At 47.7% G+C, this 16,057-nt stretch overlaps 1 protein-coding gene across 4 annotated transcripts in view; it reads left to right on the top strand.

Annotated features, from left to right (window-relative positions):
• Positions 1–5,738: 5,738 nt before the first annotated feature.
• Positions 5,739–16,057, top strand: part of LOC105688800 (eukaryotic translation initiation factor 5B) — a 45,494-nt gene continuing 35,175 nt past the window's right edge. Inside the window, exon 1 of one of the 4 annotated variants that reach the window (XM_048657284.1) lies at positions 5,739–6,471. Coding sequence is in view for 2 of the 4 variants with exons in the window: in XM_048657286.1 (XP_048513243.1) it covers positions 11,721–11,769 (49 nt within the window). In the remaining 2 variants the exon portion in view is untranslated. Of the gene's footprint in view, positions 6,472–11,142; positions 11,770–13,622; positions 15,022–16,057 lie in introns of those variants that run through there. The other 3 variants (XM_048657287.1, XM_048657286.1, XM_048657285.1) reach the window with 3 other exon arrangements.

Raw genomic sequence — 16,057 nt, 5'->3', positions numbered from 1 at the left:
AAATCCCGATAAAACAAAAAATATCGATTTTTCGCCCCCAAAATCGAAAAAAATCCAAGGAGTACCCCTTTGGATTTTTCCGATTTTTGGGCCAAAAATGAAGTATTTTTAAAATCGATCGCAGGACACTTTTCTTATGTATTTTGACCTCAGAAACACGAATCCGTTGACCAAATTGAGATACGAATTTTTCCCAAACCCTCAAAGGTGAAAAATTGGCGATAACTTTTTGAATTTTGTAGTTAGATCAATTTGGCTCTCTGAATTTTCAGAAAAATCTAAGGCTATAGCGTTTCTCCGGTTTGACAATTTTCAATTCAATCGGAAAACCACAAGTCTGTTCATCGTAACAATCTTCAGTCAACGATTTTACCTTTATTGTGCGGTCGGTAATCAACGATTGTTAAATAAACAAATAGTCACAAATAGATTGCGTCAGATGGCGCCGCGTGGCAGTGAGAGATGCAGTAGTGAAAAACGCGGTTTTTCGGCGTACAAGTTTCGAATAAAATTTCCGACATTTCTCCTCTCGATTATCGAATCGATTGTGAGCCATCGCTATTGAGACGACAATAGTGAAAACACCGTAATGGTCGAGTGCATTCAAATTGCGAACATTTCCAGACAGTGTATTGTGCAGTGCGGTAATGGACGGAAGGACAAAGGGTGGAACGTCACGGGTAGCTGAATCGACATCGGAAAAGTGGTGAGTGCTTACCGATTACTTTTTCACAATGAATTCGATTGCGTCGATCAGCAGCTGTCCTCCCTCATTCGTCAGCTGACGATAGTCGAAATAATATAAAAACGTAACGAGTTGAATTTTTTTCAATTTTCAGATAGTGTACGAAGCAGTGTAGTGTCCAAGCTCTGGAAGCAGAAAATTTAGAAGGAAATCAATTTCGGCAGAGTCCGTGAGTCGCATGCGTTGATTTTGCTATCTATCTTTTCTCCATCTTGCCTTGTGCATATTATTTCCTTGTGTGGTATTTCAGAACCAAAATTATTTGAGGTTTGAAAAGTAAGTTTAATTATATAAGTTGCGTTATATTTTCTAAAAGTTTCTTGAAGACTGACAAGTCAATATATTCGACTCAACCCAGTCAGCATGTTCTTTTGAAACGTGGGGCTTGGTTTTCACGAAGATCCTAAAATATTTGTATGTATTATTAATTTTTCGAAAACTAACTAAAAACTAGCAAAGTTTTGAAGCACGTCGTACGATTGATGCGGATGGGAAGCCATACGAAGTTTGTCGTATGTTACAGTGCGTACGAATGACTTTAAATTTTTCTTCGAAATTTGGTAAATGTGCTATGGCATGGGAGAATATCGTTGCGTACGAACTGTTTGACTTCATCTTCGACAATCTTATTAGCAAAACCTCTGGAAACTGTAGTCGCAGCGATTCAGTTACCATAGAGTGGTTAACGGAAACGATCTCTGCCACCGCTGTTCATTATAATTATACATATATTGAATTTTCTCCGGTTCCCCTTTCATATCAAACCCTAATGCATCGCCGCGTCAGGATAGCTTATCAATTGATTCGATCGGCACTGTTGTTCGGTGAACTAGGCTGTCGAAGAATCTGATTATCACGATCGTCATGAAGTTCCAGTTTGTATAGATCGATATAATACTCAGCTTTCATTTTCGTAGCGTATCTGTAACACCGATATCTGACGATTTCGTTTAGAATTCAGTCGTTTCAGTTTATTTCTCATAACCCGTTGCAAAAAAGGGGAAGCAAAAATTTTCGAACAGGACGCTGGCGAAGAAGCGAGCCCCGTAGGTCACGGTTTTATGGGGGAGGATCCGCTTTCTTTTGGATCTAGAGCCGAGCGATTTGCATACACCGGGATACGCAGTTGGCGAAAAAGGGAAAAACGACCTACTTTTATGTTAAATAGACTCGAAACATTGAACAAAAGGATACTGCGACGTGTGCAGCGGGCGAGAAGATGGAAAAAATACTTCAAATTAATGAAATTCCTTCCTTCCTCTTTCCATTCTATATTTTCATTAATTCCATACAATTAGCCGAAAAATCTAACTGCGGGACCTCAAAAAAAATATACAAAAACACCAAGACTGCAGGCGTGCAGGCGAGTTAATGGCGGCGGTGCGGGTATCTTTATGGGAAGATATTTACACGAGGGTACAAATTACATGCCCGATTTTCGGATTTTGATTAGCCGCGACGGGTGGTACGAGTTTTTCGGTTCATCGTGTTCGGGTTTCGTAGTCAAGGGGGGAGTGGGGGAAGGTGGGGGGAAGGGGGGGGGGGGGAGACGAGATCGTCGAGTTAGTAGCCGCGTCTCTCGGCTTCGGAGGTGTGAAGAAATGACAGCTAAATGGAGCGAGACTGCACTCGAGTAACAAGATTTATGAAAAATAAAGTAAAAAAAAAAAAAAAAAAAAACCGTGCGTCGAACGAGCTCGTCTCGCGCACTTTCGTATAACTCGACGAGCGTACATCAAGGTACGCGACGCCTAGAGTTTTCGAGACGTTCTCGAGCACTCGCTCGTTCACCGGTGCACTTCGAAGTTTACATTATTTCCCGCGGGTAGATATCAGCCGCCTCCGGTAACGAAGAGGGGGTGTAATAATCGAGAATTATCCCTCGCCTTCCCGCAGCTTCCAATCTTCATTACATGAATCTAAAGCTCTCTCGGACCTCGACGTCAGGGGGGAAACAAATGCGCCGCATTAGCTTTTATATACCGTCCGGCATATTTTACGCATAATCTAAATCCGAGCTATTACCATATCCGCTCGCTTCTAATTCAACCGTACGGAGGATGATGTTCACCGTCCTCCGTACCTGTAATTAAATACCTGCCTGCCTTTTTTCACCTACACACCGTACCGACCAAAGTCCATGGTTACATAGGTGTACACGCTTCACAATCAAACCTATATATAGGTACACACCTGCGCGCAATACCCCGAGGAATCGTACGGCGACCACCGCCGATGTACTTTAATTTATCCGTATGGTATATACCTCGTATTATACAATGCGACGCGTACGCATAACTACATCGGTACGTTACCTGGTTAACTTATCCCCCACCCCCCGCCTAATAAGGAACACCTCGGTGGTGTAAACTGTGAAGGGTATACGCGGACATAAGCTTTTACCTACCTAGGATTCTACCGAAGTACCTGCGGCGCGGACACACGTTTAATACCCGCTACATTATACGTGTAAATTAATTCCTTGGGGATCTGCCCCGCAGCTGTGTAGGCAACGTTGTGTTATCATGTAGAAATCGAGAGGTTATACATCCGAACGGCCACGTGTGCCGCCTACATACCTATATACACGGGTGACTAAACTCGCGTTACAGTGATTAGGGGGACGTAAACGTCGGGAATTATTTCGTCTCGTTCGATGAGAGCTACCGCGGGTCGTGATATTTCGATTTATCGGGGGGGGGGGGGTGAGTAACGGCGTTGTGTTTTTTTTTTGTTTTTGTTTTTGTTTTTGTTTTTCTCTTTTTTCTTTCACGTACGCTCCAATTGCCGCGGTTTCAACTCTCCGACGAAGATCGTCGAACGACAGTTTTCATTTCACGTCAGCTTCCGAAGCATTGATATATATCTTCGTGCTTCCCCCGTTCGACATCCGTAATGCTTTTAAAAACGATCACGACCGTTACACGGTACAGGTATAATACATGTACGTACGTACGTATAGTTTTGTGACAGGTGAATTCGTGCGGCGGTAACGATCGGTTCTAACCCCCCGTGGATGATATTCTACGCTCTTCGAATGAATATCTTTGAATCGGATCTGTATTCGAATATATGGGATAAGTTGTTTTTTTTCGGTGGAACGAAAAGTCAGCGGTGAATCCCGCCGATAGAACCAGGAAGTATCTCGTTGTCTCTGCAGTACGTGTGTATTAATACTTTACACGCACACACACACGCACACGCGCACCGTGTCGAATCTGTGTCGAATCTTTGTCGACCGACCATCTCCGCGTGTGTATCGGTGTTCGCATCAGCGAGCGAGCGAATCGGATAAAAGGAAAAGGGCAAATCACACGCGCCGAGCCATTGGACACACCGCGCGCGTGTACTTTACTCGAGTTTTCGTTAATCCCAGATCCGCACGCCCGGGTCACGTATCAGTGTATCTTATTTTTTTTTGATTTCTTCCGCCATCGTCCTCGTTATCCTTCATTCATTCATTCATTCATTCATTCGAGGAGGGCTCCCCGTAGTCCTCCGGCGGATGCTGCCCGCGATGCCGACCTCTAACCCGTCGGCATGTCCGAATTTCCACCGCTTCGAAACTCTTTTATCACCGAAAGCGTAACGCGAACTTGGAATAATAATTGCTCTCAAACGCGTATGATGTAATCATCATTTTCTCTAAAAAAGAAATCAGAAAATAAAGGGAGGAAAAATTTCAACGAACGTTTCTTCCGAGGTTACGGTATCGCGTGGGCCGCGAACGAAGAAGTTGACGTCGTTACGATGCAGGGGGGGGGGGGGACGAAAACGAAGCCACGCTGTATGCGGTATAGACGTATCGGAGTATTCGGCTGTCAAAATAACGTCCCCGTCATCAATTTTTTTTTTAATTTTTTCCCATCATCAATTTCTGAGGTGTCGTTAGTCGACGGCTACTATCGTTTTGACTAGGAGGTATATACATATGATCACGCCCACCGAGCAACACCTGTACTCGTTGGCACACGGAGCGACGCTCCGTTGCACCTGTACGAAAGTCGCGGGTTACCGGAATCAGGTGCGGTAACGAAATTTCGATGAAAAACAACGAGGGCGAGGCACGCGGTAGCGGACAGCGGGGTAATAGGGCGCGCTTGCACGTAGTTGCGCAATAAACTTTCACCCGCGAAATCAATCACAAATGATACCGATCCGTATCTCGTCGCCGCCACTCCGATCGACGGACGTGTATATAGATTTTCTTATCGTCGATTGTTTTCATTCGCGTATTCGACGCCACTTACAATTAGATGAGATCAGTTTGTACAGAGCGATGTACAAATTTCCTCGATAATCTCGCGACTACCGAAACGCGTTATATACACAGGTATATTGTATATTCCGCATCCGCGCGGTTAACGCGCACTGTAATCGGAACGGTACCGATCGTGACTGTCGATTTTTTTTCACTCGACGACTACGACGACGTAGCGCGAATTTCGCTTATCGATAACGGATACTCTCGTCGAATCGCCGCGCGTACGTATATTTATACGGTATGATGTAACGGTTGGCGCTGCGTCACGGTGTCGCGGTCAGTGTACCAAGTGTATAGGAAGTTTTACGAGCGATAGTAGATACCCTCCTCCTCGTCCTCGGACAGTCGGTCCTCGTAGCTCACCTGGAGAGGAGGACAGGGGGAGCCGAGTGACGACGGACGACGCGGTTTTGTCGTCGAGTTGCGCTCGCCCCCCCCTCCGGTGCAACCGGGCGACGATCGCTCTTTCGCTTCCCTTCTTCGTTCCCCTTTTTTATTTTGCCCTTGTTTCTTTGTTTCTTTTTTTTTTTTTTCTTCGTTCCCCACGCGGTGCGGAACCGCGAGACTCGGTGCGAGTTTCGGTGAATCGCGCGGTCTCGCGAGTCCGCGGTAGTCACGAGTCACCGCGCTACCAGACGACGACGACGACGACGACGACGACGCACGCGTTCGCTTCGTTCGCCGTTGGTACGTTCGTTAGTTGGTTAGTCGGTTGGTTGGTTGGTTGGTTGGTTGGTTGGTTCTGTTACTCAGTATACGTTCCTCACCCGTGCTGATAAGACCTTGAATCGCGTCCACGCGTGGCTTTTGGGGTCTTCCGTTTGTACGACACGTTGCTTCGGAGTTATATCTGTATCGATCGGCGTCCGTTACATAATCTGTGATGTTAACGGGTGCAGCACGCCGGTACCACCCGCACGTGGGTAATTAGATACGAGTCAACCGTTCGCGATATTACTCGAAATTGCTTCGTTATTGATCGTCGTCGTTGTACGATTCGAACCTCACGCTCTATGATCCCGCAATAATCAATCGTCTTTCGATTGATTGCACGTACGAACGATAAACCCCCCTGTACCTATACGGACACGCGAGAAGTTTCGCCATAGGATCGGTGACAAATTTACGGTGCGAGTAAACGGAGGATAAAATCACGACGAGGTGCCACGTGGAGAAATTGGTGAAACTGATTTCCCCATTTTTCATCGTCATCTTTTTAATTTCGACGGAAAATTAGTGTTCAAAGTTCGTACGTTTATACACGTACACGTATACGTGGTACGGTGCCAGCGTCTCTCTGTGTCGTGTGTTGTAAATCTTAACTTATCTCGTGACTGCTGCAATGCAGGTACGCTTGCTCACCAGTATATTCGTGAAAAAAACAACCGAGGTGAACGTTTCTTCACGATTGGATTGATAGGACGACGTTGAATGGTGTTTTGGATTAGAGACGATCTCAAAGGTAGGAACCTTCCCCCCCCCAGCCCTTCGCCTCGTCGGATCGGATTTCATTGAAACGTTTCGTCGGTCGAACGGGCTTCGTCGATTCATTTATACGGGTATATTAGAAAACGATCGCGGATTCTTCGTTCGGCCCTCGGTCCCCTCGGTTTCTTCGGATTGGATTCTGAAACTAATCTTTCGTCTATCTCCGAACCCGTTAGAAAAGTATTCCCGACGCTTTCGACCAGCTGTATAAGCTGCGCTCCGCGTTTCAACTATATCAAAAAGGCGTGTACGAGCGATCGAGGTGCACGCGATGAGGCATTAAAAAACGAACGAGTTTTATTTCATTCTCCCGTTCCACATTTGTATATTGTATCGTAAACATTCCCGGCGAATATCCGGAAAAAAATATATCAGAAATATAGCCAGCCACTCGATTTCATATTCGAATATATATATATACCTACTTTTCACCTCACAGGCGTATCCGCGGGTAAACCGTGTACAGTATATATACCGTTCTTGGCCTAATTGGCTGTCGGTGGAACACGCTAATCGCCGATTCGTAAAATTTGTTAGAATCAACATTCCGTCGCCTGAAAATTACCAAACGGTAGGCGTGTAAACGGCTTCTGTTTTATTTTTTTATTTTTTTATTTTTTTCTTTGGTCCAACTCACTTTTATCTCAAAGCTAATTATAATCAACGAAGAATCGCGTACGCGATTCCGGCTCAGGTACGGCTTTCGCTACAGCTTCGGGTAAAATAATTTACGGTCCCACGATCGAGGCCTGCAGACTGCAACGCGTTGTTTGCCACTAACGGTTTTTCGTGGAGAGTCGTCGTCTCGTTACGGGCCAGTGCTAATTAACGATTCGGTCCATCCGATTGGAGAAATTCTTTCGCCGCGAACGGATGTATCCGAGCCGCGCGTTTCCGTGGGGCAAATGGTATACGTGTATTATACATACAGTGTACATTACAGCGATCGATGAAACTCGACGGTCCCAAAACACGGCCCGTGTTCAAACTTAGAAACCACCGATCTTCGGTAAGAGTTTGGTGTTCTTTTAACCGCGAGCGAAAATATCGTTAGCTTATATATATAGAGAGGCACGAAAGACAGCTATTTGCTCGTTAGAACCTCGTCGCTAAGTGACTGTCAATAAAAGAATATAGAAATCCGTACGTCAGCCATCGGGCGACTGAACTCCGTGGTACCCTTTACTCGCTAAAATCAGGGGTCCTGCTTTGTACGAGGAACCCTGCGAAATACAATCGCCGACCGAAGAAATTCCCCGAACTAGCCGAAAAATTTCGTCGCTCGATTCACCGCGAACTTCTCCCGATTCCGATTTTCTCTCAAACGTAGAAAATTCCGCAACGTCGGACTCTCGCGGGGCGGCGGGAATTCTTCGCACGCGGTCGTTAGCCGCCGCCGCCGCGGTTCGACTCCGTGCGATACGCTCAAAACGTTTCGTCTGGAGTCCGTGGTAATTTATGCGTTCGCAGGTGACGTCTCGCGCATCCGTTTAACGAGGTGCAGAAATGTCGGACGTGCGTTAAAATTTTTATTTACTGCTACTCCTCCATTGTTCCTCGCGGCAAACGCGAACGTCGGTCGTCGCCCGTCCGCGTTCGCCCGGCCAACGAGTCGTACTCTTGAGTAAACTATTTGTTCAGCGAGCGTTTGTAAACTAGGAACGCTCGTGCACCTGTTGCAGCGGGTTTCTACGGTTGCTGCCGTCGATGCATATCTGTTCGATAAGCTTCTCCCACGGCGTGCCGCCGACGCTCTGTATTTCGATATCGAAAAACGATTTTATCCACCGGCCGCATAGTTCTGGCGCCGTGCTTAACCTACCGGCTATACGTATATCGAGCCGTGTTTCGTCTGTATATCACATTTATCGGCTGGGCGTGGGCCAACGATGAATGGTGGAAAATGAGCGCTGAATTATTATTATTGTATGCGACGTCGGCGATATCCGGACATCCCGTGCAAATCGTGACTCGTCGTCGTTGTCGTTACACTGTGTACTGTAACGTTGATATTTTCCGTAAAAGTTTCGCGCCTGTACACCGCTGCACCTACCACCGTACGCTCGGCGTATATATTTATCGGCGAGGAGAAGAAGTTTCGCAGTTTCTACTGAATTTAATCAAGAGTGAGTACCGCATATATTTCCCGAGGATTGATCGAGTCCGGTTTCGCCTTTTTTTTTTTTTTTTTTTTTTTTCGCGCTTATCCTCTTCGCTCGGTTACGGATCGCGCGCGAGAGCGACGACAAATGGAGGCGAAAATATCGGATTATGTGACGGGCGGGCGGCGCTGTGCGCGGTACGAGCGAAAAGAGAAGAAAAAGAAAAAAAAAGAAAAAACTAAACTCAAAGAAACAAAAAAAGGGGCTCGGCATTCTTACGGAGATTAGCAGCAGCTAGCCCATCCAAAGCCCGCTAAAGACGTATTTTAACCGGGCGTCGGCTCGTCCATCCGTAATCCTCCTCATTCACCCCGTCTGTGCTGCAGGGCTCGTGCCCGCGGCTCCTTCGTCTCAACGCCTCGTTCCGCCGCTTCGCTATATATCTCCGCCCTCGTCCGAGGATCGCGTAAGCTCCGAGAAGTGACTCGATCCCCCCCACCCCCCCCTCCTACGGTATTACAGGATGCCGGAGAAAAAGAGTTATTATTCCTTTATAATCCGGAAAGCGGACCGGGTCCTCCTCGCACCTTGTTTACGCGGGACTTCTACCCTTCTACCACCCCCCTCCCCCCCGGCATACGAAAGGGATCTAAATATTAGGACCACTGTGTAAGAGGACATCAATGGGTCGGTTGATTCGTCAAGGAGATTATCACGAAAAAAAGAAATGAAAAAAAACAGGAGCCCCGGTTACACCTACTCGCGACTGATTCTTGTCTTCTGTATAATAACAGTTTTTCGTGTTTCATTAATTTTCCTTTTTTTTTTTTTCTTTTTCTCTCATTCAGCTTTATTTTTTCATGAATATATATATACGTATACTGTACGGATGTGAAACGCGGGCGTGTAATTTATTTTCCTTGATAATTGGATGTACGTGTATACATGTAAGCGAGATAAATAAATAAGTGAAAAAAGAAAATTAACAAGATTGAAGAAAAGAAAAAATAATAAGCGTGAACTATCTCTACGGAAGCTAATTAATGGGGTGAATTTGGAGGACCGCGGGCGTGCTGCCCCCGTCGAATGAATAATTGTGATCTTATTCGGTACCTCGTCGCGCTGACCGAGTAAGTCCTCTATCCTCGTACCACCGCGGAAGCATCAACTCCGCGCTGTGGAAACTGAATTTTAATTTATTTATACCGAATTAATGAACCAGCTATATGTACCGTGTATTTCAATTCCTGCATGGGATACCTGCGCGCGGGTACGTCGTACCCGTACGGGCGGTCGGTGTATAAATATAGATACAGATGCGGACGGGGTGTGTAGCCGGTGCACGAAAAATGAAAACTACCTGTACGTGTATACACCTATACGTGTACACGCTGCAACGATCGGCTCGCGACACCGGCAATGATACTTTGTCTTACCTACACCGCGTGAATATCAATGAGCCACGGCAAAGTTTCCACCATTCGTTCGCCCCGCGTCTCACCGTACACACGTTGAGATATCCATCCATCTCCTCCCAGCTGTTTTTCCTCCTTCCGCGTTGCGCTCGTTAGTTTTTCTTTTTTTTTTTTGTTTTTCAGTCGCCGCTCTCTCTCGCCTCCGTCCGCGGGGGGTCCCTCCGTCGCCCCCCTCTCCCCCTCTCCCGTAAACACACAATCGAAAGTTGCAAGATCGGAGCGTACACAGACGACGACGAGATGCAGAGTAAGATCGTAAATAAATAAATAAATAAAAGAAGAAAAAAAATAGCGGGGGTAATCGGGGTATGCGGATTTTTCCGCGGAAGATATGAATCAAGAGCGGACGCACGCGAAACCAGCGCGATTCAATTTTACGCCCGTAATATAAGCGCGTGATATCGTACAGGTACGGGTCGCTCGTTGGTAGGTACGTCGTACATCAAGAGCGCATTATATATGTGCGTCAAACGCGTCAAGATCGATGAAGATTGCTTCGTTGGGTGGTGTAAATTTGTTTTTTCTTTTTTTTTTTTTTCATACGCTGTTCGAATCTTCCACATCTTGATTATCGATCGTCGTGCCGCCTCCCGCGGAATCTCCTCCCGTCGCTCCTGTCCGTGTCTTTCGCGGTGTGAAGCTGGCCGGCGGACTCCGCGGCGGCTTAATTTCGCTTAATTGCAAAAGCTTATATAGGAGCTCCGCCGATGTGCAAGTTCGTATCCAGGAAGCGGACGGTAATCTTCCCCCCCCCCCCCCCCCCCCCCCCCCCAACTACCGCGGAACTGATAACAATCGACCTACATCATCGCTCGTTGAACGTATATATATATATACAGATATATACATATATATATGTATATATATGCGGAAGTAATTTTACCCTCTTTCGTTGAAAATTTTACACACTATCGTCGATATAGGGTTCGCGACGCGCGAGATGCGTACAGTATACCTGTATCGATACACTTGTATCTATAACGAGTCGGTCGCTCTGTCTTGCGATAAATTCGCGCAATGAGTAGATCGAATTTCAGCCTATAAAAAAAACCAACAAGAAAACAAAAAAAACAAAAAAAATGTGAAAATAAAAGCGACGATACACTTGCGGTCGGACGAAATCCGGTTGGTTACAAAGCCAAAGTTTCTTTTTCTCATGTTCTTCTCCGTTCCCTCGTCCCGCGTACCGATCGACGATATCTCTCCGTTCCAACGTTTCGAATAACGTTCGTTCCTCCGTTCCCCCCCCGCCGCGTTATTCCCTGTATCGCGGATCCGCCGGTCCGTCGATCGATCCGCGAATATATACACACAGTATCGCCGGTGCGCCCGATCAAAACGTGAGCCGACCTTGTCTCGCGGCTAGCGGCGTTCGTCGCGATAAGCCGCAGCGTTCCGGCGTAGCCGACGTTCGCCGGTATATCGCACCCGTGTCATCGCGGAGTTTTGATCGCCCGGCCGTTCTGTTGTTGTTGTTATACCCCGTGTGCAACGCCGCTAAGTCTCCTCTACGCGTAGCGCACCTAATTCCGCGTTCGCAGGTAGGCACGAGCGCCGAACAACGACCATCGCGGAGGAGACACACGTATGATCCGTACGCACACGCGCGCGCGCGAGCGCTACGTATTACGTAGACACACGTACGTATGTACATTCGAACGACGGAGTTAGACGTACACCTCGCCGACGTTCGAGGTGAGTGACCCACTTATACCCCGGTACGCGTGTATGTATAGGTACGTGCGGTACCCGACACGTAATTTCAACGCTCAACGCTCAACGACGACAACCGTCGCCCCGCAGCCTTCGCGCTCTACGTCTCTCTGTCACAGCGACTACTTTACACGCGCTTTTTACACGCTCGTTTATCGGGGTAGAGGTAACGCGCGCTACCCAAGTAACGACACAGGTGCGGGGGCCCTCCCCCCCCCCCCTCGACACCCCTAAAAAAATTGACGAATTCGAATTCGCTTTCGACTCAGCTTCCTTCGTTTTCGGATAGCGGGGGGTCTCGGACGGCCGTCGAGGATCGTCGGTCCGAAAAAGCGGACCAGATCCGTCGATCGTTCGGATCGGGAGCGTATCGCGCGCGATTCCGCGCTGCCGTTCGGCGAGTGGAGTTCGTCGCGATTTTTCTACCTTCGTTGCGGGGGGATGGGGGGGGGGGGTGGGTGTCGATGGAATCGGAGGCGATCCTCGCTCCGTCCGAGGGGTTGGGGGCCCTGCCTACGGCCGTTACGACAGTGCGGATGCGGCGAGACGCGCGAAACCGAGCGAGCCCCTCGGCTTCGTTCTCGTGCGCAATTTTCGCGGTTTGTGGCCTGGCCTCTCCACGCGTTGCTCCAATTCATTCCAGAGCGGCCATAGTCGCTGTCGCGGATAGCACGTACGCCTCGCGAAGACCGCGCGATCCGAGACCGACTGCGCGCCTCCCGTCCTCTTTACACCGCGGTCACGGAATCCGTTAGCGGTACGGATCCGCGGAATTTCACCCGCTCGAACGGTGGGGGGGGGTGCGGCGGCGGTCAGGGGCGAACCGTTTCCGCGTCGACCCCCCAAAGGTGCGAATCGTACGTCCGTCGCGTTGGGGGATTTGAGGGGCGACGATATCGTTCCAAGAGGTTTCGCTCGCGTATACGTTCGGAACTCGTGCGGCGTGCAGGTCGACCGGCGGCGGGGGGGTAAGTGTCGCGTCCGTTTGATTGGAGCTCTCCGGTTGAAATGCCAAGTGCATAATGGCGATAAATCAAGCCGTACTTAAGTATAACTCGACGGTAACTGCGGTGCGACCCGTACGCGTGTGTAAATGTTGGGTACATACAATTTAGCGCGGACGGCTTCGTGTATCCCTGTATATACCGGAAATAAAAGTGTGGCGAGAGTGGAAAAGAAAAAAAAATAGAAAAAAAAGGAGTTCGCGCAACTCCGAGCTCGATTACTCGACCGACCCCGCGCTATGTCTCGGCTCTGTAAATTGTTTATTTTATTTATTCTATTTATTTCATTTATTTTATTTTTTTTATTTATTTTGTTTATTTATATCTCGTTTACCACCGATCCTCGGAGACGGGGTTCGACGCGAATTTGTCGCTAATTAAGAGGACGCGACGATAACGAGTCGCGGTCCAACGATGCGGGTGGCGATAGTCGGGCGGCCCCGCCGCCTCGACGAGAGACGGAGGGTCTCGCGAACGCGGTATACCGCGTATACATACATATAGGAGTCCGGCGAAAGTACGACGGTGAATTGTCTCTCGCGTAGCGCATAGGCGTACATTGACGCGGTCCAGCCGGACTGACGGCGATGCGCTTATATCCACCTATAAATTGTTCTTACAATTAGTCTTTATATAGGCCGGCCGCAGATCGTATCGATCGAGATGTGTTAGCGCTCCTCGAACAGCTCGGGAAGAAACGTCGTTAAAATAATTAGCTTCGCAGTGTCTTCTCGGTATCGCGGTATATAGTTGCCACCGTCGGGCCGACGATATTATTTATTTATTTATTTATTTATTTAGTTAGCCTTCTATTTTATCTCGACGAAAGTTCGACCTCGCGGAACATTGTTGGCCGGATCGGAGAAAAGAGATATATATATATATATATATATATATATATATACAATTATATTCCCGCAATGTCATCATCGGAGTAGATTCGAACGTTCGATAGATCCGCGCAGGCATCGGGGGAAAGAGTTAAAAAAAAAAAAAACTGAAGAGTTCAAATTAGGTGTATCGCAGAAGATTATTTTGTCGCGTAACATTGTTGTACGCCTCCCCACCCCCCCACCCCACCACCCTCTGTACGTTGCGACGACGAGTTATACAAATATGCGTATAATACGAGAGTCGATGATTCGAACCGTTTATCTCGTTCGTTGGCCGTAAACACGTTATAAACGCTCACTAGAATAAAACTGAAACTGCATAAAGTGCATAATGGATTATTATTGTCAGAGTGGCGACTATGTACGTACGTCAAGGAGATAAATGAGATTCGATTTTCCTCTTTGTTTTTTTTTCTTTTTTTTTTTCTCTCTCTCCTCGCGATAAACTCGAGCGCACGCGTCCAACTTTCATGAAAAAATTGAAAAAAATAAAAACAATTTCGGCCCGCGTTCGGCACATTTTATTCCACGGATGGACAAGTAATGAATTTTATTTCCGTGGCGAGTGTTCGATAAAAAAAATTAGAAAAAAAAAATTAAAAAAAAAAAAAAAACAGGAGAGAAAAAGAAAAATCGGAAAGAACGGTAGCCGGCGGGACACCGCAAGACGTTATTAATAACATAACAAATGGAACTGGAAGAGAAGAAAAAAGCGAGAAGCTGGGTATACAGTTATACAGTCGTCGCGGAGCGATCGCGGTGAAGGGATCGAAACAGTTTCAACAATGGCGGGTCCGATCATTCTTTTAATTGGACGAAACACGCCCGTCATTGTCCGGCCTCGGACACCCCGTTCCCATTTTTCCTTCCCGTCTCTCGATCCCCGTTTTCCTTCCCCTCCGCGCTCCACCCCCGCACCGAAATATCACGACGACGGACAATACCTCGTCATCCCCGACGAACACAATACCGAAAAATTTTCCCCCGTATCTACGCTCGCCGCGGCTACGCTCGACTCTACCGCATACAGTGTACCGCACACGCTTCCAAATATTATACCGCGCCACCCACGAACCTCCGAGGATCCGTTTCTACCGGGTCTACGCCCACCCCCTCCACCCCCTCCCCACCCCCCCGACCGAGTAGGGGTCGCGCACCGCTGCCGACCACGTGAAATATGTACGCGGATGGACCTCTCCGCGGACCATAGACGGGTTGAAAATAAACAAACAGACTTCCGAGTCCGGCGTACGGTCCGACGAGGGACCCCGAGCGGTATACCTTATTCCAGTCCCCCCGAGGGTCATCGAGAGCAAAAGTCCGCCCTGTGGTGTAAGGTATACATATATATGTTTGTATGTGTGTATATATATATATAAGAAAATACGCCGCTCTATTCGCCTCCTTTCTCCGGTTCTTTTTTGTTGTTTTTGTTTTTTTTATTCTTTCACTCCTCCCTTTTCTTCGTCGTCTTATTTATTTATTTTTTTTTTTTATTCTCAAAGAGAATCCTCGACGCGCGGGCGAGTACACGTACCACCGCACCTTGATGGAATAAATTTCCATATACCCACTTATCGTACGTGTGTGTGGCGAACCGACCGATAGGGCACCTACTTACTCGCGGTATTACACTTCGCTGCGCGTTAATGGCGTACCGATGCGGATATTCAGGATCTTAGGAATTCAATTTTTGTTGGGCGGAAAAAAACAGCGAAATTCCCAGCGAACGGAAGAAACGTTACAGCTGCGAATCCGTTATTGACGCCAATTATAATAATCTACCTGACACAACGGGCAATTAGCGAGGGTCACGCCGCCGGGGCGAGGGGGGAGGGGGGTCAGGAATCCCATCTATCGATCGACGGCCTTTTGTATCACCGTGTAATTAGCATCTCTCGCTAAGGAAGGAAATCACCGTTGGTCGATCACTTATTATATACCTACCATCTATGTATATAATATAAGCTTCTAATTACCGCAACTTCTTCGCCGGCTGATTAATCGACCCGATCGAATGTTGGGTATAGAAAAAAAATCCGTCGGAATTTATGCAATTCCGTCGGTCATTCCTCCCCGCAATCGCGCGCGCACCGACGCTGCACTTCTTCCACCGATAAACGCACTCGTGTGCACACGTACCCAGGCGGCAAAAAAAAACAAAAAATGAAAAAAAAAAAAAAAATCGCGCTAATTTAAACGCCGGCGACGGCGAAAAACCGACGGCGTTTCGCCGCATCGCGAATGGCGAACGACTCGCGATGCGGCGGGGTTCGACGAGGTCTACGTTACGGGGGACACGGGTATACGAACTACATGCAAATTAGATTTATGCTTACAAATTTATCGTGCCACGCACCAGTTTAACCGACC

The sequence above is a fragment of the Athalia rosae genome, chromosome 6 (assembly GCF_917208135.1).
Source record: "Athalia rosae chromosome 6, iyAthRosa1.1, whole genome shotgun sequence".
In the NCBI taxonomy this organism is placed as follows: domain Eukaryota; kingdom Metazoa; phylum Arthropoda; class Insecta; order Hymenoptera; family Athaliidae; genus Athalia; species Athalia rosae.
Note: the sequence above shows the minus strand (reverse complement) of the source record. Positions and strands in the feature narration are given on the sequence as shown.